The 24,287-nt window shown below is 38.9% G+C and overlaps 2 protein-coding genes across 2 annotated transcripts in view; one reads left to right on the top strand and one right to left on the bottom strand.

Moving 5' to 3' along the window:
- Positions 1 to 5,777, top strand: part of LOC116836542 (broad substrate specificity ATP-binding cassette transporter ABCG2-like) — a 30,472-nt gene extending 24,695 nt beyond the window's left edge. The window contains exons 13-16 of the mRNA XM_032800200.2: positions 358 to 512; positions 2,254 to 2,343; positions 4,005 to 4,102; positions 5,002 to 5,777. Of these exons, the coding sequence (XP_032656091.1) occupies positions 358 to 512; positions 2,254 to 2,343; positions 4,005 to 4,102; positions 5,002 to 5,149 (491 nt within the window). The 3' untranslated portion in view covers positions 5,150 to 5,777. The remainder of the gene's footprint in view (positions 1 to 357; positions 513 to 2,253; positions 2,344 to 4,004; positions 4,103 to 5,001) is intronic.
- A 73-nt stretch (positions 5,778 to 5,850) lies between these two features.
- Positions 5,851 to 24,287, bottom strand: part of PKD2 (polycystin 2, transient receptor potential cation channel) — a 41,740-nt gene continuing 23,303 nt past the window's right edge. The window contains exons 7-15 of the mRNA XM_075066147.1: positions 22,381 to 22,551; positions 19,631 to 19,812; positions 18,678 to 18,798; positions 17,232 to 17,330; positions 14,115 to 14,236; positions 12,647 to 12,764; positions 12,245 to 12,408; positions 9,926 to 10,073; positions 5,851 to 9,430 (exon numbers count right to left, since the gene is read on the bottom strand). Of these exons, the coding sequence (XP_074922248.1) occupies positions 9,191 to 9,430; positions 9,926 to 10,073; positions 12,245 to 12,408; positions 12,647 to 12,764; positions 14,115 to 14,236; positions 17,232 to 17,330; positions 18,678 to 18,798; positions 19,631 to 19,812; positions 22,381 to 22,551 (1,365 nt within the window). The 3' untranslated portion in view covers positions 5,851 to 9,190. The remainder of the gene's footprint in view (positions 9,431 to 9,925; positions 10,074 to 12,244; positions 12,409 to 12,646; positions 12,765 to 14,114; positions 14,237 to 17,231; positions 17,331 to 18,677; positions 18,799 to 19,630; positions 19,813 to 22,380; positions 22,552 to 24,287) is intronic.

Here is a 24,287-nt window from a genome sequence, read left to right as displayed (position 1 = left end):
ATTAGAGTGAATAAATGAAGACTTGGCACACCACTTCTGAAAGGTTGCCCACCCCTGCTCTACTACTTCTTCCCTGCAGCTGGACTGCTTCTTTATTTGGCCTTTTAATTGACTCAGCTTTAGGTACAATGGATATAGGTTTCCATTCTAAATGCCTATTATAATCCAAGATATTAATTTTCTTTAAAGTGGTGTTTATGCAGTAGGACAGAACACTTTATGGTTGATAATACTCCTTTTCTGCAAATAAAAGCAACTATATACTGTGGTACTACAAAAAGGTATGTGCATAGTACACATGAAAACCCTAATCTAGGAAAAGACAGACTGAGACTTGTTTCCCCCCCCATTTCTTAGGTTTCAAGCCAACAATTGGGGCCTTCTTTATCATGATGGTTACCCTTATACTGGTTGCCTACACAGCCAGTTCCATGGCTCTGGCTATAGCAACGGGACAAGATGTTGTGGCTGTCGCTAATCTCCTCATAAATATTTGCTTTGTTTTTATGATTGTGAGTGATACATTTTTCTGTTTTTTCTCTTAAATGTTTGTTGTACAAAAGAAATGACAAATGCCATGTGTAAGTAATTTGTTTTTAAAAAATATGTGCTTTGAAGCACATCAGCAGAGCCCTTTGGAATTTTAAGAATACTGTCTAATCCTTCCTACTGATATCAGATCACATTATGAACACATCTCCTGTAAAGTGAGACAGCTCAAGTAAGCAGATGTAAAAAAAAGCAAAGTGGCCCAGAGCAGTTGCTCCCATTGCTTTGCAAGTGACTAGCGTTTGATGGGTAACATTGGTCTCTGACTTATTACCTCTGCAGAATTACATGACTTAGACTAGGTCTACAGTGGGGGGTGGGGTGGGGTGGAGTTGAACTAAGATATGCAACTTCAGCTATGCGAATACTGTTGCTGAAGTCGGCGTATCTTAGGTCGATTTACCTGGCCATGAGGTCGGCGGCGAGTCAACTGCTGCTGCTTCATCGACTTCACTTCCACCTCTCGCACGCCGTGGAGTTCCGGAGTCAATGGCAGAGCGATCGGGGATCAATTTTATCACATCTACACTAGACGCAATAAATCAATCCCCAGTATATCGATCACTACCTGCCGGATGACATAGTCCCATTTAAGGGTATTTTGCATGGCCTTGGCAAGCATGGGTGTAACTGCTGGTAGTGTTGCAGGAGGGAGGAAAGCTTTTGGAAGATTCTGTGGAATACACCAGAGCCTAATCAAAGTCCTTGAACTCAATGATTGTTTTTGTCCCCCTCTGATATGGATTATTCTTACCTCTAAAAAGAAAAATCTATTGGATTGCTCTTCCAGAGCAGATTACAGAGCTTTCCTTTTCCAAGACAGTGGTGATTTCTGCGAGCTTTGTTTATATTTTTTTACCCATTGCCTCTCTTGACCAAGATTTAGGCCTTTTATTTCTATAATTAAGTCATGTCAGAGGATAGTTGCTGAGAAACTGCTGGATTTCTTCTCTTGAGTTCTTCCTAATTTAGGATGTCAAAGGTAAGAAAAGGGAAGCTCCAACTCACTATAGTATGACTTGAGGGAGATTCCAGGCTTTCCTACTGCTGGGAACCAGAGAAAAGCTCATGTTCCTTAGGACTCTTATGCTTTAGGAGGAGGCTTAAGACCTGTGCTTCTGAGTGAAAATCCATTGTTTCCTGCCAAAAACCTAGTGATGGCCCAGCAGGCCACTGTTGCTTCAGGTAGAAAGAAACTGTCCTGTAAAGATTCTAAGTAAACTTCTGCCTCAAATACAACTTCAGTGCATTTCTTCCCTTGCTGTCTGAGACCATGGAACAACCAAACATCTTGTGTGACAAAGGACCTAATCCTATTCCTATTGACAGGAAGCAGGTAAGGCCTACGGGATCAGGCCCAGATTTAGAATTCTATACGCATCATGCATGTGTACATTTAACATTAATGGCAATTATTTCTGTACACTGAATAAGACCTGGTCTACACTAGAAAATTAGGTTGTTTCATGCGGGGTGTGAAAAATCCAAACCCAAGAGCCATGTAGTTAAGATGACTTAAGTCCCTTTGTAGACAATACCAATAAAAGAATTCTTCTGTTGTCCTAGCTACTGCCTTGGGGGGTGCAAGGGAGGGAAGGATGCTTCCAAGTGTAGACAAGCCCTAAGCATGTCACAATTTAAAGTGACTCAGGACTCTGCAAAATTCTCAGGACATACTTTTGACTGTTTCTTTACTGGTTGTAGATTTTCTCTGGCTTGCTGGTAAATCTCACAAGTATCGAACCTTGGCTTTTCTGGCTGAACTATTTCAGCATCCCTCGCTATGGCCTGACCGTGAGTGCTACATTTTCTGTGCATTGTGCTGGAAACACCTTTTGAAAGAGATCACCATTATCTTATAAGAAATAATGTCAACCAATATTATTCCAGTTATAATTGGTAAATACAACTTACACAGATAAGTTCTCCCTGTCTCTTTACATTCTCGGTACAGTGCAGTAGGTCTCACAGTTTCAGATATGTATTGTAATACGAATTAGCATAGCTCAAGAAAATGCAGTCAATAGACAACAGAATCATGAATAGCAGTAGGGCCTAAAAAAGATTACTCGAGTCATTGTGATTCTTTGCAGGTTGCAGAACTGCTCTCCACAATACATAATGAATACTAATGTAACTTAAGTATCTGCTATAATGGTGGTTCCCATTTCCTCTTAGAAGTATGAACAACTCCTCTGCATTTTTCATTTCTTATGTTTTGGCCATTGCTTATTTCATGTGAAACTGGATAATTCCCTTCCTTTATTGCCATAACATTTTAATAATAGCATGCCTGGGTACCAGTGAGATATAGGTAATGCTGAGGTGGGCTATTTAAAAACCGGATTATGTCAATTTCAGAAATAGCTACAAAGAAGGGAAAAGAGAGTGGTTTTCTCCTCCACAACCAAAAAAAATAATTAAAAAATCCTGTTTTTTCCCGCATGTCTTTCACCTTTTCTATTTAGATTGTAAACTCTTCAGATGAGAGACTGTCTTTACTGTGCCAGGCATATATAAGCACAGAGTGAGACCCAATTTCAATAAGGGCATCAGGCACAACTGTGACACAAATAAGTGCACTCCTTTCAAATGTTTATACAGATTGCTACAGTGAGTCCAGTAGTGCTAATCTGAAAGCTGTATCCCTGTTGCTGCTGTAGAAGTGTCCTCTTGTGGCTGATCTTTTGAACTATATACTTATGTCATATATAAGCATAATCCAGACATCATTTTCTGATTTTTGTGACCTTTGCCACAGAAACTATTTGCAATCCTGAATGCAGTATCTAAAAGATATTCTCTAGTTCAAACAGGAATTAATTTAGGGAACTTCTATGACTTGAGTATTACAGATGGTCAGATTAGATGATCACAATGGTTCCTTCCGGCATTATAATTATGAAATTAAGTAGAGAATACACAGTCAATCTGATCAGTGTTTTGGAGCTGGCAGGGAGAAAAAAAAAAAAAAGAAGTGGCATGCCTCAGAGGCCTGTCATATAAAATAAATAATTGAAAAAGCTGAAAGAAATAGATATTGTATCTTATAGGATAAGAGAAATAAGCCAGTAGTATTATTTTAGTTCAGAGCCAGTTTTGCTCTGTTTCAATGAGTTTCCATCGTGCAAGTCTCCCATTAGCAGTCTGTACAGCAGCAGACCCTGTGCCTATGGCAAAGATAACATCTGCACTTATGTCACAAAGGGGAGTATTTTCACAGTATTTTACCAATACTTTAAATATGATTATCTGAAAATTAGACTAAACTGTTTTCAGTGGAAGGATTTCTTCAACACCCTAGAAAAAAGCTTTGATTCCAGACAGTTTTTCAGATTTTGTTGATATATACTTTAATGGAAACTTTTGTTGGTTTGTTTAGTATGTAATAATTTCTTAAACCTGCTTAAAGGTTCCCTCTTGACTACCTAATATTTTTGTTTTTATCTTTAAAGGCTTTGCAAATTAATGAATTTACAGGTCTAAGCTTTTGCCAGAATGCCAGTGTGACTGGGGTCAATGTAAGTTGCATAACTTCTAGTCCATTTACAATGTAAGTATGCAGTTATTATAAACAAGTTCTTGCAAGAAGCCCAAGTTCTGTAAACTACAAAATTGAATTTGAGATTTTTTTTGTCATTGTTTTCCCGGTTCCTCGGCTGCCAGTGGGTCTATGCTTTATAACTGAATACTTAGCCTCTGAAGCAGTCTCTGTTTTTCAAATATTTGGTGGTTCATTTCAGATAAGTCATGTAAAGCTTAGACATTGAAAACTATTTCAAGTGCTAGAGAAGGTAGATGGGACAATTTTTAAAGAAAGCATTTGAGAGAACAGGTAGTGATCCTGGAACAGTTTAAGATCTGTTCTTGAAAACCATTTCAGGACATGGCAAGTTTTCCTGTGTAGAAAAGGACCCAACAGACTATTTTTAATGTGTGCTTTATACTTGTAATATTAATTTCTTATTGCATATGTAAAATTGCACTTTGAAGAAGATCTCATAGTTTGTTACCAAAGAATAGTGAAGGGAAGAGGAATTTCCCTTAGCTTTGGTACTCTCTGCTAGGTTCTACTCAGCTAATCTTTTCAAATTCTTCACAAAGACTTTTAAGTTCAGATTTTTCTTTTCCCTACAATATGCAACATGCTAACTTGCAACATTTGCTAGCTTGAGGCCCTAAAAAGTATTACAGTCCTCTTCAGAGTAGAGTTAACTATTTATGCAGGCTGATGCAAACTGAATAGCAAAGGTTCAAATTTGGTATTAGAGTTGAGGTTTGAACCCGTTTTTCTTCCTGACACAGGTTAACCTATCTTTGGTCACCATTCTGTTTGTTTGCATTGGACCAAAGCATTTTTCAGCAAAATTATGAAAACAGGCAAATTAAATATTCAGTTACAGAGCTTTACAAAGGGTTAACTTTTTTTAAACTTTAATTTGTATTGACTAGCTGCACTGGAGAAGAATATTTGAAAATGCAAGGCATTGAAGTGTCTGCTTGGGGCATGTGGAGGAATTATGTGGCTCTTCTATGCATGACACTAATCTTCTTTACAATTGCATATTTGAAACTGCGCTTCCTGAAGAAGTTCTCTTAATTCGGCTGAGTTAACAAGCATCTAGTGTAGCACAATGCAATGCAGTTTTGATAGTGAATGGACTAAAAATGTTTTAACATTTTCAAAGATTACATTAAAGATTTTGATAACTGTGTTCAGTTTTTACTAATACTGCTTGCTGCAGAGCGACATCTATTACAAAGGTCTCACGCACATGAAGATAGCAGAGGATTGTTGACAGCGTACAATTTAGGCCTGGGATTTCCAGGGACCAAGGAATGCTGTAGAAACCTCAGATCAGCAGTAAGGGAGATGTAAACAGAGAAGCATCTTTGACATCCTAAGGTGCCAAAGGCGTAGTCTGCATTATTGATAGTGGCAGACAGCTAGCTCAAGAAAGCACTTGAAAAAAAACATCTAAACATGTTTACCTAGAAATATATAGTTTAAAAAACTATATAAAGTGAAGTTGGATGAGAATTTAGTTTTCTTATCTAATGCAGATGCTTCTCTTTAGTGGAGAATGACAGGGCAGTAAGTGAAACTGAATAGGCCTTCAATTTCCTTTGGGTTCTACCAAACAGGAGGTTCTGCAGCTATATTTTTTCAAATTTTAAAACAGTACAGGGGGATTGGAAGAAGGGGGAAGAGAAAAGCAACATGTCAAATACAGGACACTCACCATAATGAGACAGATTTAAATGCAGGCTATTTTTGTCCATAATTCTCATACACATTGGTGGTTTTCCTATGTAAAATCTTTATTAGGAAGTAAAGTGCTCAGTATTATAGACCAATAAATCTTTGATAACTGTGGAAGACTTGCATAATTAACAGCTTCCTAATAAGACGAAATGTTAACGCAAAACTTTACACATACTTAGAAGAAACCCTTTACCCTAGAAACAAAGTAACAGTTACAAGAGAATCTAAACTTAAAATGAAACCATAATAAAAAATGTATAACACATTTGTCTAGTTGCCATGTACTTATGGCATGGCACATTGTCAACACACATGGATAGCCCATGAAAGCTTATGGCACTTCAAAATGAAGTTTGTTATGAAGTAACGACACGTTACAGATATACAGATGAACAAATATAGCTATGAATGCAAACATTTTGGTTTTCATAATTAACATACTAATAAAAGAAAAGCTTTGTTCGGTATTAGTTTAGAGAAAGGTACAATTTTAGGACACCACAGTGATAGCTGTAGTGTTTTGAAAAGGCAACTTCACAAATGCAAATTTCCTTAGTTCTGTAGCATGATATTGCAGCAACATCCAACATGTCTTGTCTTTATAACAAAAGATCACTTTAACTGAGCACTAGCAACCTCTTTCCTGTGAAGCCAAATTGTTTGGTCAGATGATTGGTTTACTTTAACTACATGACATATAATACTGTATCTGGCATTTTGATATTCCTACGCCCCAACAGACCAAATGCTAATTTTCTAGAGCTTGCAAAAACAATCTTACCATGTGTCAAACCATTAACCAACTGACCCCTTGAAATATACCGCCTACACAGTAATGTAACAGAAGGTTTTGTATACTATTATTAAGGCTTAGATTATGTCATGGAAGTCCAGGATTCCATGACTTTCAGAGATCTCCATGACACTTTCTGCTTCAGCCCCATGGAGGCAGGGCTGAAGCTATCAGGGACTCTGGTGCTCTGAGCTACTGTGGGCTTAGGAGGGCCCACCACACGACTTCCAGCTTCCACAGGAAGCAGGGGGGACCCCAGAGCTGTGAGCCACAGTGGCAACAGGTGCTAGACCTCTCCTCTCCTCATGCAGCAGGACTCAAGCTTTCATCCCGTCAGCCCCATTTTGTCAGTTATTTTCAGTAAAAGTCAGGGGCTTCAGGGAATTTTTGTTTATTGCCAGTGACTTGTCCCTGCCTTTTACTAAAAATAACTGTGATAAAATCTTAACCTTAACTATGATGATATAAATTCATTTGGATTAATTTCTTATCCACTTGGCAGTGGTGGAGCTTGACCGATAGTTTATTGGGAAATTTCAGCTCTCAGTAGGGGAGAAGTCCCTTCACCTAAGATGAGTAAGTTACTGAACAGCACTTTCTTGTAAATGTAACATATGAAAAGTTTTGTTTTTATCAAGGACAAGTGCTCTGGTGATATGGAATGTGTCTTAGATGACACTGTAACACGACAACAAGTGCTGGTATATATAGATATGGGAAAACTGCAATATTTGGAGGTGTATTTGATTCAACACCAAACGAAAAATACTAACACAAAAATATAAAGGTATTTAAGGTTAATTACAGCAAGCAATTCCTATAAGCATCAATAAAAAGGCTACTTATCCTTTGGCATGGACATTTTCCTTCTTACACCCTACAAATCTATGCACTTAGAATACTGTGTACTTTATCTGAATATTAAGTTTTCCATTCCCCTTTAAACCTACAGTAAGTCTTAAGGCAACTGTCAGCTTAAGTGAAGACTCCCATATTTCACTATATCTGAATATATACTACTATCAAAAATTGTACATAGTTGCCTCTAATTTTCTCTATACCAAACTCAAATCATTGTCAGTGCTGTTGCTGCTTCAAAGCTCTGCTGCAGTCCCAAATCCAGCACGCCTTGTACTAAAAAGTGCTGATTATACTAAAGACTACAATTTCAAAAGGATATAGCGTAGTTCCCTACAGAAAAACATGTACATGCAGAAATATACCTTCAGTTGCTCATGCAGGTCAGGTAAGTGCATACATAAGAAGCTAATTAGGCCCCTGCCTTTGAATTGGGATGAATACTTGCTAGAGCTAATCAGAAATGTTCAAAATGTCAATTTCTCTCTCCCCTTGCATCCCCCGAGATTAATTGATGTTTTCCACAATTTATCTAATGTTTACCTAATTTCTGCATGTAACTGTAGAAAGGGTAGGTGCAGTTTTGGATGCGGAGCTCAGAGGTCTTCCTTTTTGAAAATTTGGCCTAAAAGCCAGCTATGGACAGACACAAAGACAACAATGATCACATTAGTTATGTATAAATAGAAATTGATCCAATAAAAGATATTACCGTACCCACCTTGTCTCTCTTATGTGTAAAGAAGTTCCCAAAGAACTACTTTTAAAACACTAAAATATATGAAGTACTGAATATATAAAGCAACGTTCCCTGTGTATCAAACTATTGCCTTTTTCCTCTGGCAATAGTGCACTGATATGCACTATTCACATGCTTCTTGCATATGCGTCTACTTCATAATAAAAATGAACTAAACACGACCTTCTGTCAGAGGAAAAAGGTAATAGTGCACTGATATATAGGAAACGTTCCTTTAAAATAAATTAAAGAGAATCTTAGCACGCTGAAGGAAAACTCCAGAATAAAAAGAAGATTGTGTTATTTGTTTGTAATTTGTGTTGAATATAATTAACAGGAAAAACTATATAGGAAGTCACCTTATTAATATATTTTAGAATAGGTATTTAAGAATAATATTTCCCATTATAAAGCACTGGAAAATTAAGCATCTGGGTTGAGAAATTAAATGCATTTTTGGCTAACTATTAATCAAAACTTTTAGAAGAGACTTACTTCACAACAACTTTGAAACTAATTTCCAGCATTATTTAATGGGAAAGTAGATTCTTAAAGTCCTATTTTACATAACCAAGATGAGCTCCTGCTGCATAGCAAGCATTAAGATGGGAATACTTAGGAAAAAAAACAACAGCTGCATTTACTGAATGAAGACAGGGAAACTGTAAAACCCTCTGGCACAGATCCTATAAGTGCAGCCACATTAAGCAATGCTACTGGTGGATTATGGTCCTAAAGCCAGTGCAGGTGGCAATGGGAATCTCACCCTATTTAGTGGGGTAGGTAGGTAATGCCAACTTTACATCTGTCAGCTGCTGACACAGTGGTTGTAGATTAGATGTCCCTATGGCCTACTGATCAATCCCCAGGTGGGACACTAGGAGCTTTAGCATTCATCACTGTTTTTGGAAAACAAATAGTAAATAGTGTATTTGCTGTTATAATACAGGATTGAAATTTTAAAACAACCCATTGACAAATAATATTACACATGGATGTTGCTCCCGCCATTCCCGCCTCCATTTCCATCAATGCCTTCTGTTGACTGAGAGGAGGATGGACGGGAACTCCTAGAACGAGGCTGGCTATTCAGTCCAAGTGGTGTTCCCAAGCGGTGGCTCATTTGGGAAGCTGTGTCATCCGATTCCCAACGCTCTAGTTCCTCCCGCACTAACCTCTCCATTTGTTCCCTGTGGATTTCATTGTCACGTCCCAATCTTTCATCCTAAATACAAAGAAAGTTACAAACTCGCTGTGTAATCTTCCAAATTTGATTGTGAACAAAATCTGGAAGAAGGTATACAATATTCTAAAAGACATCTCAAATAAATTCATGCCATAGTGTGGCTTTGTACTAAACCAAGCACTGAACAAGAGGAAAAGGTACTGTTGTAGCAGCCGCAGAATAGTGACAAGTTTTTATACTGTGCCCATCATCATAGAATGACAGAGCCTTCACACAGTGATGTGTTAATTCACTATGATAACTAGTCTCTGGCTGGACTTTGACCAAGTGCTTGTAAATAAACCCAAAATGGAGTCTGATAGTCAGTGGCTTAACATTGCTACAGTACCTACCTCAGTTATCACAATCTTATGTGTGAAGGAGTAGAAAAGCAAAGTAGAAACAAATGAGCTCATCATCTAACTTACATGGAAAACAGCTCTTTAGTTGGTGATCAGTCAACTGACTGCTCAAGTCGTACTGGGGGTTTCTTACCTCTGTAACTCCATCTAGCAGTCTTCCCAACACATCTCTCCTTTTCAGTTTGGCCCTCTCCATTGCCTCAAGCTTTACAATAACAGCATCAATTTTGGAAACAATACTGCCTATGGAATGTTCCATGCGATCCACTCGTCTCACCAACCTGAAGGCAACAGATATTTGCAAATTTTAATGTTACTGACATTTTCAAGTCATTAATTTGGTTTTAGCTAATCGACTTGTAGGAAGTGAAAAGTTCATCAGATGACATTTTTACAGTTTTTAGTAAACCTACAAACCAAAATGACAAATTTTTAATTTTCTCAGCAAGGGAGAGGGGCAACGGCAAGTGTAAAACTCCTGAATTATGTCCTCTGATTTCCTTTGGGGGATATCCTATCATATACACTGTACAGGAATGGAGGGCCGAGTGGGGCTCACTCAAGAGCTGGTCACTGCCACTTCTGGTGTTTGCTACAGATTGTACAAGAGGCACTCTGCTTTCCACAGAGAAGAGTGTGCTACTTCCATAGCACCCTCGGTGGAAAATTTTGGGCCTGGAAATGAATCCCAGCACAGTCACTAAAACACACATTTCTGCAATGAGAGAGAAGAAAAAAATAAGTAGAACTGCTGCTACTTCTTAAGAGAGCCGTGCATTCCCATGGTGAATGAAGGGTTCCATATCCAGGTCTGTATGTACTCTAACTGAGCTATATGTTTACAAGCTCGCATAATGTTTTTTTTATACATATAACCATTTTCTACAATCATGGTCTACAGAAATACAGCATCTAGCTTTATTTTTTCCCTTGATCTAGTTACCTAATTACTCACCCATCCCTCTGTCAAACGAGTTTCATATAAAAGCTGGTGAACATAGCAGACAACCTTAAAGTTAATGGAATGTTTTAAAGTGAAGGCCATTTAGAAAGCAAGTAACAAGTGTTAATTATGCTGTAATATTTCTAATGAAGTTAATCCCATCCCAAGCAAATGAACTGATATGTTCTACATCCTATACGGGGATAAGGAAAATACATCTGACCCACAGGCATTTGATTGCAGACATGTTAACTAGTATAGTTTGGGATCATTACACACAGTTACTACTGAACAAGGAAGATGGTCAATCAGGTTCTAGCAACTCTAAGTCATAACCAGGGTGGCTCTAGCTTTTTTGCCACCCCAAGCAAGGCAGGCAAGCAGCCTTCGGCGGCACACCTGCAGGAGGTCCCCAGTCCTGTGGATTCAGCAGCTTGCCTGCAGGAGATCCACCGGTCCCGTGGCTTCGGCGTACCTGCCACCAAATGGCCTCCGAAACCACAGGACCGGGGGACCTCCCACAGGCAAGCCGCCGCAGGCAGCCTGACTGCCGCCTTCGCAGGGACCGGCAGGGCACCTCCCCCCATGGCTTGCTGCCCCAGGCACACGCTTGGAGTGCTGGTGGCACCGCTGGTCATAACCACTTCATTCATCCTTGCTGTGACTGGGGCCTATAGAGAGAGACCATTTCAGCCAAATATACAGGTGTAAGTAATACAAATTCCTGCCAATCCTTTAGTTCTATTTGAATGTACAATAACCTTGATTTTTGTCTGATGAAAGAAGAGCAGAGCAGGCTTTTAGAACTAGTTTAACATTGACAATGTTTCTTTCAGGTTGTCAGCCACTGTATGAGCATGGATGAAATTCTTCCACAAACACCTGAGAGCAGAGGTGTTAACTTGGACTCTGGTGTGATTTGGCTAATTCTTACAGTAATTATACAAAAGAGACTCAGGGCTTGTCTACACAATGATTTAGTGCGTGGCAAGCCAGGATGTGAATCTACAATGCACTAGTGTCCTCCACATCAACTGGGTGCCAGTTAATGTGCCGCAGAATCACGACGGGGCTTGCTGCACACTAAACTGCCATACAGACATGCCCTCAGTAGAAACCAACCAAATTAAAGTAGGAAAACCCCATATTTCAAGTGTCCTCTGCATATTTCTACTTTTGGGCTGTGCCAATCGGTGCTGCACTGAATATGCAGGTCCATCCTGAAGATCCTCAGTTACAGGTAAGTGACCTTCATTTTGCACCAATTTTTTTTTTGAGTTGGTTATTTATTTAAACCTGGAGCTACTATTTCTTTTGTTTCCATTTTCATCCAGGATCCTCTAACAACAACTTTAAATGCAGACAATAGATTTCAAGTGACAAATAGCTATTTACACAGTTAGCTTTGTTACACATTTCTTAGATTTCATTTGATTAATACCCAGAATTATACTGGAGGGCAATATATATTTTAAAAACCCCACACGTTGCAGCACTGCTTGCACTTACACTTGGAACTCTTCATATGAAACCCCACTAGAGCTGCTACCTCTTCTTCTAGAGCTGTGTCCACTGTCCTCATCATCGTCCTCTTCAGAGTCATCCAGACTGCGAGGGAAGCTTCGACCACTCATGGGACGTGGTAGAGAGCTCCTGTCCAGATCCAGATCCTCCTTCATGAAAAACAAATTTTATCCATAGACTTTCACCTGTGGACTGAAGGTCAAGGCTGCATGACCTCATTCACTGAACTACTTTTCACCCTTTTATAGTTTTGCTGGGAGTGAATGTTACTAATCTATTAGGTTGGCTAAGTCTAAATCAAATGCAAATGAGAATTGGTGCTTAGAAACTCCACTGACCCAACTGATGGTGTTCAAGGTCTTCCAATTGCCCTAAAGGATGACTTACCCTCTCTTTCTCTAGATCATCTCTCATTTGCTGATGTTCATGTTCTGTCAATTCCTGATCCCCATCCTGGTCATACTTAGTAAATATTGCTTCAATCTCTGCATCCGTGTGACCTTTCCTGAAAAGATGATAAAATAGACCTCCTTTTTATCTGATGTTCTGCGAAAAATGTTGGGTGTGAGGGGGGAGAGGAAGAGACAACAAAAAGTCTTTACAGCAAATTCTCTAAAAGCCAAAGAACATGCTTAATTCTCTGCTGCCTACAAGCTTTCCCATCATGAATCCAAGCCCACTAACTATGCTGGCAAAACTTGGGTACATATCACCAACAGTCTTGCCCCAGCCCATTGCTTTAGAGGTTTTTTTCCCCTGCCTAACAGCATCTCTCTCTTTTCTCTAGATTGCATTTAAGACAGTTTCCTCTTATCCATATCCCTAGTTGTGACTAGCACTGAAAAAACGGAGAATGCAGTATCTCTGTCCGATCAACAGGAGCTCTAGTCCTAACTATCAACTGCATGCAGGTGGCTCTGCAGACCAAAACATTTCATGAACTACCCCAGATTCTGCTTAACAGGACAGATGACAAAATGACACTTTACGAGACCCCATTTACAAGAGCACTTGAGAGAGGAAAGGTTCTTCATTTGCCTGTCTTTGTCAATGAGACAGGAACACATCTACTATAAGACAACCCCCATCCATCTTCATGAAATCCTGCAGGCAAGTCAGACTCAAAGGCTATTGAGAGATCTGGAAAAAAAATCAGCTTGCATCCATCACTGGAAAGATTGTTCTCTATGGATTTTAATATTACCTTCATACCATACATATGCCTAAAACCCCTTGTCAGAATGGAGAACACATGCTGAATCAAAAATGCAAATAAGTTGCTCAAATGCCAACTTCTAAACCTTCCAAAAATAAGGTGGCTAGAAAGAGGGCAATAGTTGGTAAGCCTTTTGAGCAGGGTCCTACTTAAATTCTCTCCATGAATTGTTACCAGTCCTCTTCAATAATGGTGCCAAAACTTCTCTGCTGATCCTCACTCACCATGAAGGGGAAGGGTCCAACTTACAGGTGGTACGATGCAGCTAGCCAAGAAAAGTTAGTTACCTCACTCCAGCTCACACCATTAGCCATTATTTTTCCTCTTCCCCCACCCCTCATTTTTTGGGGGGGGTTTGTTTCTGCAATGCCCTTGGACTTTCCTGAAACACTGCAGATTTTCCAGCACCCTATTTATTTACATAAAAACCCTTCTGTTAGATACAAAAGGAAGCGTAAGTTTTATTAGCAACCCACATGACATGGAAGCATTCCTACATATTGTTTTTATTTGCATTAATGTACTTTAACAATGTTCCTCCCCCTCACACCCTACAGGTCTTGAGGAAATCAGAAAGATTCTTTGCATCACAAGTCCCTTGGGAATATTGTTTAAGATACAAAATACTGGTTTCCTTACCCCTTGAGATCCTGTCGTAGTTCATCGAAGTTTAACTTTCCCCCACCTTGTCGCAAGTTCTCTGAAATGTCATCAACAGTAGTTTTTTTCAATTTAAGTTTAATCATGGCCTTATTGTATCCCTAACAGAGAAAATAAAATGAGAGAAAATAAAACCTTACTTCTAATGGCATATTTAACTTTGTTTTGCTTGTTGTTTCATGTAAAGAAGATTGCTTGCATTCCTGAATGAAGTCAAATCTCATTTAATATTTTATGACAAGCACTAGATCGAATCATATAATCATAGGAGTGGAAGGGACCTCGAGCCGTCATCTAGTCCAGTCCCCTGCACTCATGGTAGGACAAAGTATTATCCTCTAGACTAGGGGTTCTCAAACTTCATTGCACTGCAATTCCCTTCTGACAACAAAAATTATTATACGACTCCAGGAAGGGGCACCGAAGCTTGAGCCTGCCCAAGTCTTGCTGCCCTGGGCGGCAGGTGGGGGATAAAGCCGAAGCCCAAGAGCTTCAGCCCCAGGCAGGGGGCCAGCAACATGAGCCCCGACACGCAGGGCTGAAGGTTGTGGGGCTTGGGCTTCGGCAAGTCTAAGCCAGCCCAGGCGACCCCATTAAAATGGGGTGGCAACCTACTTTGGGGTGGCGACCCACAGTTTGAGAACTGCTGTTCTAGACCATCCCTGACAGATATTTGTCTAACCCACTCTTAAAAATCTCCAATTATGGAGATTCCACAACGTCCCAAGGCTATTTAGCCCAGTGATTAACTTCCCTGACAGTAAGGAAGTTTTTCAACCTAAACCTCCCTTGCTGCAATTTAAGCCCATTGCTTCTTGTCCTATCATCAGAGGTTAACGAGAACAATCATCCTCCCTCCCTCCCTCCCTGTAATAACCTTTGATGTACTTGAAAACTATCACGTCCCCTCTCAGCCTTCTCCAAACTAAACAAACCCAATTTTCTCAGTCTTCCCTCATAGGTCATGTTTTCTAGACCACTCATCGTTTTTGTTGCTCTTCTCTGGACTTTCTCCAATTTGTCTGCATCTTTCCTGATTTGTGGTGCCCAGAACTGGACAAAATACTCCAGCTGAGGACTAATCAGTGCGGAGTAGAGCAGAAGAATTACTTCTTGTATCTTGCTTATGACACTCCTGCTAATACATCCCAGAACGTTGTTTTTTTTGGCAACAGTTTTACACTGTTGCCTCATACTTAGCTTGTGATCCACTATGACCCCCAGATCCCTTTCCGCCTACTCCTTCCTGAGCAGTCATTTCCCATTGTGTGTGTGTGCAACTGATTGTTCCTTCCTAAATGGAGTACTTTGCATTTGCCATTATTGAATTTCATCCTATTTACTTCAGACCATTTGTCCAGTTTGTCCAGATCATTTTGAATTTTAATCCTATCCTCCAAACCACATGCAACCCCTCTCAGCTTGGTATCGGCTACAAACTTTATAAGTGGACTCTCTATGCCATTATCTAAATCATTGATTAAGATATTGAACAGAACCGGACCCAGAACTGATTCCTGGGGGGCCTCACTTGTTATGCCCTTCCAGCTTGACTGAATCACTGATAACTACTCTCTAGGAATGGTTTCCCAACCAGTTATGCACCCACCTTATAGTAGCTCCATCTAGGTTGCATTTCCCTAGTTTGTTTATGAGGTCACGTGAGACAGTATCAAAAGGCTTACTAAAGGCAAAATATATCACATCTACCATTTCTCCACATTCACAGCTTGTTACCCTGTCAAAGAAAGCTATTAGGTTGGTTTGACATGATTTGGTCTTGACCAATCCATGTGTTTAATTATCCTCTAGGTGTTTGCAAACTGATTGCTTAATTATTTGTTCCATTATCTTTCCAGGTACTGAAGTTAAGCTGACTGGTCTGTAATTCCCCGGACTGTCTTTATTTCACTTTTTATAGATGGGCACCTGTGGAATCTCTCCTGTCTTCCGTGACTTTTAGAAGATAATAGTTAATGGCTCAGATATCTCCTCAGTCAGCTCCTTGAGTATTCTAGGATGTATTGCAACAGGCCCTCATGGCCTGAATGGACAAGATAACCCAATAAATCTTATTCGTGTCTCATTTCCCTGTTTCTATGAATTATGGTAGGCATACTTGCAACCACTGGCTAGGATTCCAAAGGAGCCTAAGGGATTCAGATACCCAACTCCCACTGAAGTCAATGGGAGTTGAGTTTTTAACTATGTTAGGCACCTTTGAAAATTCCCGCCCATAGTTCTGGGTGTAAAACAACATATTATTTAGTTTATTCATTTTGTAAATCACAATCTAATTTTGAAATAAATTCTGGGGATGCAATTTTGTACCACCTCATTCCAACAACGTAACACTTTTAGTTTTCTCCTCTACTTTAATAATCACATTCAAATCTTTAAAGTATGCTGGCTACAAATTTAGCCATTTACCTGTCCTGGGTGCTCCGAGGCAGAACCATGGCCAACGGGAACTCCAGGGGTGGCGCCTGCAAGCAGAGGCAGCATCCAGAGCCGCCTACCGAGCCTCTGCCTAGGAGCAGCCCTAACCCCCTGCTGGCCCCACACCAACTGGACTATAAACTGGAATTTCAATGAAGATCAGAAATGCCAGTTTATAGAGCTTTCCGACTGGCGAAGTGCGAGATAAAACAGCTTTTACCGTACATACGAATGTGTGACACCCTGCACGTATGATTGTGCAGTAAAAGTTACTGCAAGTCAGAATTCAAAATAATTCAAAATAAAATAAAGCAAGGAAACTAAACCCTGACAGATTTAGAGGTTTAGTCTAATCCAGTTCCACATCAGAAATTATCAATGCCGATTCAGCTACTCCAGTATATCAGATTGGATTCAATGTCCCAAGTCTCAGGTTACTAGAAACCAACATGAAATTACATAATCCATTTTAATTTGTACTTAATTCTGACTGACTCGCCTTTACTGCCCATTGGGTTTTTTGCTTTATTCAGCAGGAGATTGGTTTGACTCAGTGTTGCCCATATAGCAGTTTAGTATTTTATACAGTAAACCAGGCAGAAATGAGCCTGGAACCTGGCCAATACAATATCAGTATTTGTAACAAAACTTTTTTACCTTTTTGATAAGATCAGACAGTTCCATTTCCGCCTTCTGCTGGGCCATATCTGATTTGACCTCTGAATAAGTATCATTGATAATGGCCAAAAACATGTTCTGTTTAAAAATCAAATGTAAAAATTCAGCTTAAAAAATACAATTCTAGAGTTTAACAGTATACCTGACTATTACTACTACTATACCCTAGTGGTAGCAATCTCACAAAAATCCTACAAAGTCGTCTATTTAAAAAAAAAAAAAAAAAAAGTGCATCCATAAAGGGAGGAGTGACCTTAGTTAGAAAGTAAAATTGAACAGCCAAGATATCCCACAACAAATATTAACTGAGAATGTAACCAGTGAACAACATAGTTAATTGATTATTACTAATTATTATTCCAAATAGTTGTGGCAGTTAATAGTGTTCTACCTTGCCAGCAGTCTATCTAAGCACTCAGATATCTTCCTGTTACAGTTTGGCACACTTTCGTTGTACTGTTGATGGGACCCCAATCCTGCCCATGTCACTTACCTGACCATTCTTTGCTGTGGTAAGACATCTCAGAGGGTTCTGTCCCATGAGATGCTAGTTCTCTTCTGCATTATATGCTCTCCTGTCCCAACTATCCCCTGCTAAGATGGTTTCAGACTGCTGCCCAGATTTTCCCAGAAGGCAGTTATTACATGAATTTAGACCACATGACATATATGCACTACAAACATAGCTGTATTATGGTAAAAGCTTGTGTGTGGATACAACTGTTCTGTTTTAACCAGGTGAGATGACAGCGTAACTATCTGATTACAAATGCAGTTGTATTTTTAGTATAGAGCAGGTCTAAAAAGCCACCTGTTACTGTGCACATCTATATTTCCCGAATATGAAGTTTGATAAGAATTTAATTGCTATATAAATATCAGGAAATAAAAGTCAACCATTTCAAATTGCTACATGTGTCAAATATTCAATTTATCAGACATACACTAAGTACTTGAAAGAAGCAATTACAAAGTGAGTAAATATATGTATCAAAATACCAATAAGGCACATTTATGCCCAATAAGTGTCTTTGCACAAGTCTATATGATAGGCATTACTAAGACTACTCTGAAATAAGTGTTCCATTCGCACGCAAAAAGCATTATTTTCATTATTTTTTTCTCGAAAGGGAACCTTGTGAGGAGCTTATATAGCAGGTCACTGGCTAGATTTCAGAAGAAATAAAATATTCTTGAATCAGGAAAACATTTGAAGGGCTGTGGCGAGGGCAGGGCAATGCAATGCAACTTTATTTTGAAAGATAAATAGAGTGTAAAGATGAGCATCTGTGAAAGGTTAAGTTCCCAGTTGTGTTGTATGCTTACTGTCACCCAAAAATAATAGGAGAGAGAGATGTTAAGATGAAAGTAACTGAAAACTCAAGTGTGACACTTGCCCTGCTCCATAAACAAAGGCTTACGTACCAAAAGAATGAAGAACATAAAGAACACAAATGTAGTGAAATAAATTGGTCCCAAAACTCTGTTTGCTTCTTCAACCTCTGTAAAGTTAAAGTCTCCCAAAATGATGCGGAACTGAGTAAAGCTTTAAAAACAAAACAAAAACATGTCCACCTGTTAAAACATTTTTGAATTCTGGCAGCACTTTGTGACACTTCACTCTATTTTAGCGATGCATTTTCATTATCTAGTGCTATGGAGGGGAGAGGAAGCGTGGTGGGGAACTATATTTTTTTGAATGATAGTCAGTTTCTGCGCTAATTAGATTTTCATGCCCATCACTAATATCCTCACAGTCACAGTGGAGTAGAACCTATCTGAACTAAATCCAACCTCTCTTTACACATTATAAGACATTTTAAAATCACCATTACGCTGTACAACTTGGAATAATTACTATCTAGTAAGCAATGTTTAACTATTAGTTACATGTAGTTATCAGGATGTTCTGCAGTTTTTAGGGTACTATGCAATCACTCAGTAACTAAATGTATGTCACTACTGCAATGTAAAGTAACAAACGGTCAGTGATAAATTCTCAAAACTCTATAACTTCCATTTATTTGAAAGAGTTGCCCATCTCTTCAGATGTTAAGAAAAAAAGTGGAAGTCTTTATGTTTAATATAATTTTTGTCAGGACATACTTGCAGTTCTTAGGAAAATGATTTAATTTATTATATGCAATTGTCCTATTCTGTATTGTAGAGTGACAATTTATTTTTTTCAACAAAAGTATATTGAACCAGTTTTTAGAAAGTTTAACTTACAGTTTTTAGAAATCCCATATACCTACAAAATCAGTTCTCTAGAACTTTTACATTTATCTGGGAGCTATAATAAAACCTCCTGTCTTCAATGAGGTAGCTGAGGTCATTTGCTGATGTACTGAAGAACTGTTTTTTATTATTATACTTACACACACTCTTGGAAAGTGCTGAAGTCATCAACTTGAGTGCCAAACACAAGGTAAGCCAGCTGAGCATATGCTAAGAAAATAATGAAAAACATAATAGCAAAGCCAATGACATCTTTGGCACAGCGAGACATGGTGGTGGATAACTGGTTCATTGTTCTGTTGAAGCTGACAAATTTGAAGAGCTGTTAAAAAAGAGAGAAATAGATGTAAAAACAAGACAGACAACTACTAATGAATGAGCAGCTTTCCAACCTTTCACATGCAGAGTGTATTCAAATCTGATAGCACTTAATATTGAAGACACAGAAAATCAAACTACTTTTATTTTTAGAAATCTCTCTTCTACCAAAACACTCATAACTAGAAATGAGAGGAAAATTCATTGAGGGAGAACCAAATTTCCAATCCTGCTCCACTATATGTGCACATTGGTTGTATTGCAGTGTTGGGCTACTAATATTAGAACTATTTTGAAGGGGGACAAATATTGAAGCATCCCTTCTTACGAAACCTCCATACAGGCTTGTTGGGTTTTTTGTTTTCTGTTTAAACACAAAGAAATAGACAGTCAGGAATTTTCAATTTTTATTTCTTAACATTTACTATCTCGAGTGTAAAAACTGCACATAGTTATGCTTTGTTTTATACTTTATATCATAGTGATAGAATACACAAGTCACTTGGTAGATTGACTGAATTTGTTTTACTTCCTAAAGTATACAGAGGGAATTCTTTCTCCACTGATCTAATGCTAAGATGCCCATCCATTAGATAGCTTCATCAGTTCATTAACAAAAAAGTTTCCTTCTAGAACTCATTACATCTAGAGGACAGAAAGCAAAGACGGACATGGACAGAAAAATCTATCATGAGGGAGCCATTCAAATGGCAAGATCTGGATTTATCAGAGCACTTTAAATAGTCCCATGTAGTATGCATTTATATCTCAAGGTTCCCTCCTCCACATCAAGATACACTGAGTTACTATCAACTTCATTTCCAGAAATTAATAGATCACTAAAATATTTTGGAAGCATAAAATGAGATCATAGGAGAGCCAGAGGAAATTTTATATGCTTTATAACCGACTTCTTGCAAGGTGGTGAAGCTGTAATAGAAGTATCCTACAGCTACAGGCAATGGAAATCTGTCAAAATAGGGTCCTCCAAAAACAGTGATTCCCAACCCTTTCATTCTGTTACAGCCCCCTTTAGAATTTCTGTCTGTTACCAGAGGTGCAGAAAGCAATGTTGCAGTGGCAACAATATATGGTGCCACTTGTGGGAAAGGAAAGCTAGGAACATATAGAGTGGCAGCCCCACGTGATCCTTCAGAAATCCCTGTGCCCTTCAGGTTGGAAATCGCTGCTCTAAAATCTAGCTATCTGAAGTGCAGTTCTATTCTGAAAAGTGACTACAAATATAGCACCTTCTTACTCAATAAATTAGCTCTCTTGGCATATTCAGAGTTATATCGACTAATTTTAAGTAATACAAGTTAAATTGTTACTAATTTTTACTGTACTCGGCCCTGCTAAGCCTCAGCTGGATTCCATTCTTTCACTCATCAGCAGAATTGTTAACTTTAGTTCTGGTGAGTTGTACATGAGCAAACCCACTGAGGGCTGATTGTGACACCGGTGCAACCCTGAGGGCCTGATTCAGACCAAATAAACTTTATTACTAGAAATTATGTGTGGAAGGAATAACCCAGCATGACTCTCAGATCCTAGGATAAACTGTTAGGGCTGAGAGTTAGGAAAGACCTCTTTTTTCTTGTAAACCAAGCACACATGCTGTGAAAATCACTGAAACACATTAAGCATGGAACCCGATGGTGTCATTATTAGAGTCTATCCCCATTTTAAAAAAAGTTTCTACATGTGTCAATTGTGAAAATAGTTTCAGCATGAAAAACTGCCAATATTATTTAGCCTTTACCTAGAGAAATTAAAACAGCACAAGCAGAGGTATGAACTTGCTCCATTTTAAAGCTTAGTTATTAAATGGCTATATCTTTAGCAACATCCATAACAACTACTGGTTCAATGAAGCTAGTCTTCTTATCCTAATATTCCATTCATCTGAATGGACATTCCAGAGAAATGGTTTGACAGAAAACCATTTTAGACCAGCTGCCCTAGTTTAAGTCTTTGCTGCTGGTATAATGTCAGTTTTGACTAAATCATAAAAAGCCACAAAAAGAGGAGAAAACAAAAAAAGTGAAAGGTGACAAGGAATACTCCAGGAAAGCAAAAGCATTATCATATTTAACACTAATTAGTGTGTAGCCTCAACACAGCAGTCATGGAATCCATGCGTTTTAGAAACTACCCAGGTCTTAACATTGTAGGACTTTTGTATATGGGTCGATTGATGAAAGGGCAACAGCTCCACCAGGCTGGGAGAGAACAGGGACTAACTAAGGCTAGTGACTTGTCACTGGGTTAAGGAATGACAAGACTGGACTGATTTTTTTCATATAATTTACTGTGAGCACTATTAGCATTAGCAATATTCACTGATTCTTTTTTCTACAATTACGTTTCAAGATTATAGCCCTGTTTTCACTTGCACATAGTTATGCTTTTGGTCTGAAATTTTCCATGGTTAGCCTCAGCAGAAATGTGAGCAAGCCTGGAATGCAGCTGGTTGTTTCCAAGGTGCAGAAACAAATCAAAGATATTTCTTGCAGTTACATTAGCATGTGTGTTAAAGAGCTTCATTCCAATCTGAAGTATTAGGATTTACCTTAATCCAGACAAAAAACACAGTGACAGCAGCAATGTTGTTGAACTGTATTTGCCAATATGCCAAAGGTTCAAAATTGGGGAAAGTGTTTTGATCTTCCAGCTGCTTCTTCAGTAACATGTCCACTGTTGACCTTCTATATATGTTAATTCCTATAGCTGCTATTGATAGCTGAGTAGAAAAGAAATACATAAACAATAAGAAACACTGACTGAATAGGTTTTGAATGCTACTACATAAATAGATTGCCACACTGGCCTTTCCCAAAAAAAACAAAAAAAAAAGTGCAGTCAGTGCCTACGGACTAGATCCAGCCCACATGACATTTATTGTGGTCTGCAGGACATTCAGAATCAAAGCTTTCACTTAAAATAAAGTTTCTAGCCCTCCTGTGTGCAGAATACCTTCTAAACATGAGCATAGTTTAAATCGATGCATTAATGTCTGCGTAAGGCTGCAGACAGCCTGATACAATGACTCAGATCAACTACCTTGTCCCTATATTGATCATTTTAGCAGATAGACTGGACCATGGTTTCAGGAGTGAACCCCTCTGGGATTGGAAAATGGGAGTTGTTGGAGGGAAGGAAATGCAGAGAAGAGAAAAGAAAAGAACAGAGGAGATTCACAAAGACCAGAGAAAGAAGAGAAAGAGAAATTAAGGGCAGGAGTAACGGAGGCCTAAAGATGGAGCAAATTTTCTCTCTGAGTGATGAAGCGCCAATAATGCACAGATCAAATAATTACTAACTACATGTTTAGCTACTATCACAATGGTCAACTTCCACCCTTGATCATCATCAAAATCTTTTAATGACATCAGTGAACACAGCACTGTGCACTGTGGGAATATACAGTCCTGAATTTGTACCCTGGCCCATAGACCACAATTACACATAAAACTCAGCCCTCTCCTCTGAATGAGCTAGAGAACACTGAAACAGAGTCTAGAGTAAAATGCAGAAGCTGCTGGCCCCTGGTACCATGCTCATTTCAATTGTTACATTATTGGTAAATGTGTTTGTATAAAGCAAAGTTGGCAAAGCCCCAGCACAGTAGCCTACATCATGGATTACACAGGAGCCTGCAGTTCAAAACTCAATTTTTCACCCCATACGAAGAGAACATTCTGTCTACTTTATCAGGAAGCCAGACTTGACATGTACTATATGGAAAACATGCTGGTGCAGGCTGTGCTGTGCAATCAAACTACGCACTCTGGCACTTGGGTCTGGCTGGCAAGTAGCAAGCAATGTTGTTCAGAACTTATTAGCTGGCTAAATATCTGAATAAAAACACTAAGATTTGTTAGTATTACTTTGCAAATACACTCAGACACCCACACCCAAAAGTGTTGGCTTTAAAGCAGAGGATGTTTTCACTGGAATGGCACTCAAAAATCATTGCATCAGCTGGTATTTGATGTCTAGAAGTATGAGAGCGCCATGGTAATGCAGAATTTGTTAGAGTTTCCTCTCCTCATGGCTGTCCCTGCAGCTTCATGAATCACTGGAATGAAATTATTTCAAAATAGCTTTGTACAGAGGGAAGGAGGTTAAAAACCTGAGAGATGCTAAAAATCCCTCTGTACACAGTAGAATTCTTTCAGAGCAGATCTTCTCCTAAAGATGCCACTGAATAGGAGAATCAAGGAAATTCAGCAAAAATATACATAATCATCTAAATTGTGATCCCCTTTCTTACACTGAATAGCATGTTCTGCCATCAGTAATCTCACTGAAGTCATGTCATTAGAATGTGGTTATTGTCCCCTTCAGCACACATTTGTCCACTATACCCATGCTACTAGTGCTGAGTGCACTGAACACTTCCAGAAAAACTCTTAAAAGAAAGCAGTACAGTAACGCCTCACTTAACATTCTAATTATGTTTCTCAAAAATGTGAC

The sequence above is a fragment of the Chelonoidis abingdonii genome, chromosome 5 (genome assembly GCF_003597395.2).
Source record: "Chelonoidis abingdonii isolate Lonesome George chromosome 5, CheloAbing_2.0, whole genome shotgun sequence".
Taxonomy (NCBI): Eukaryota; Metazoa; Chordata; order Testudines; family Testudinidae; genus Chelonoidis; species Chelonoidis abingdonii.
The sequence above is the reverse complement of the archived record's forward strand: the minus strand, read 5'-3'. Positions and strand labels throughout refer to the sequence as shown.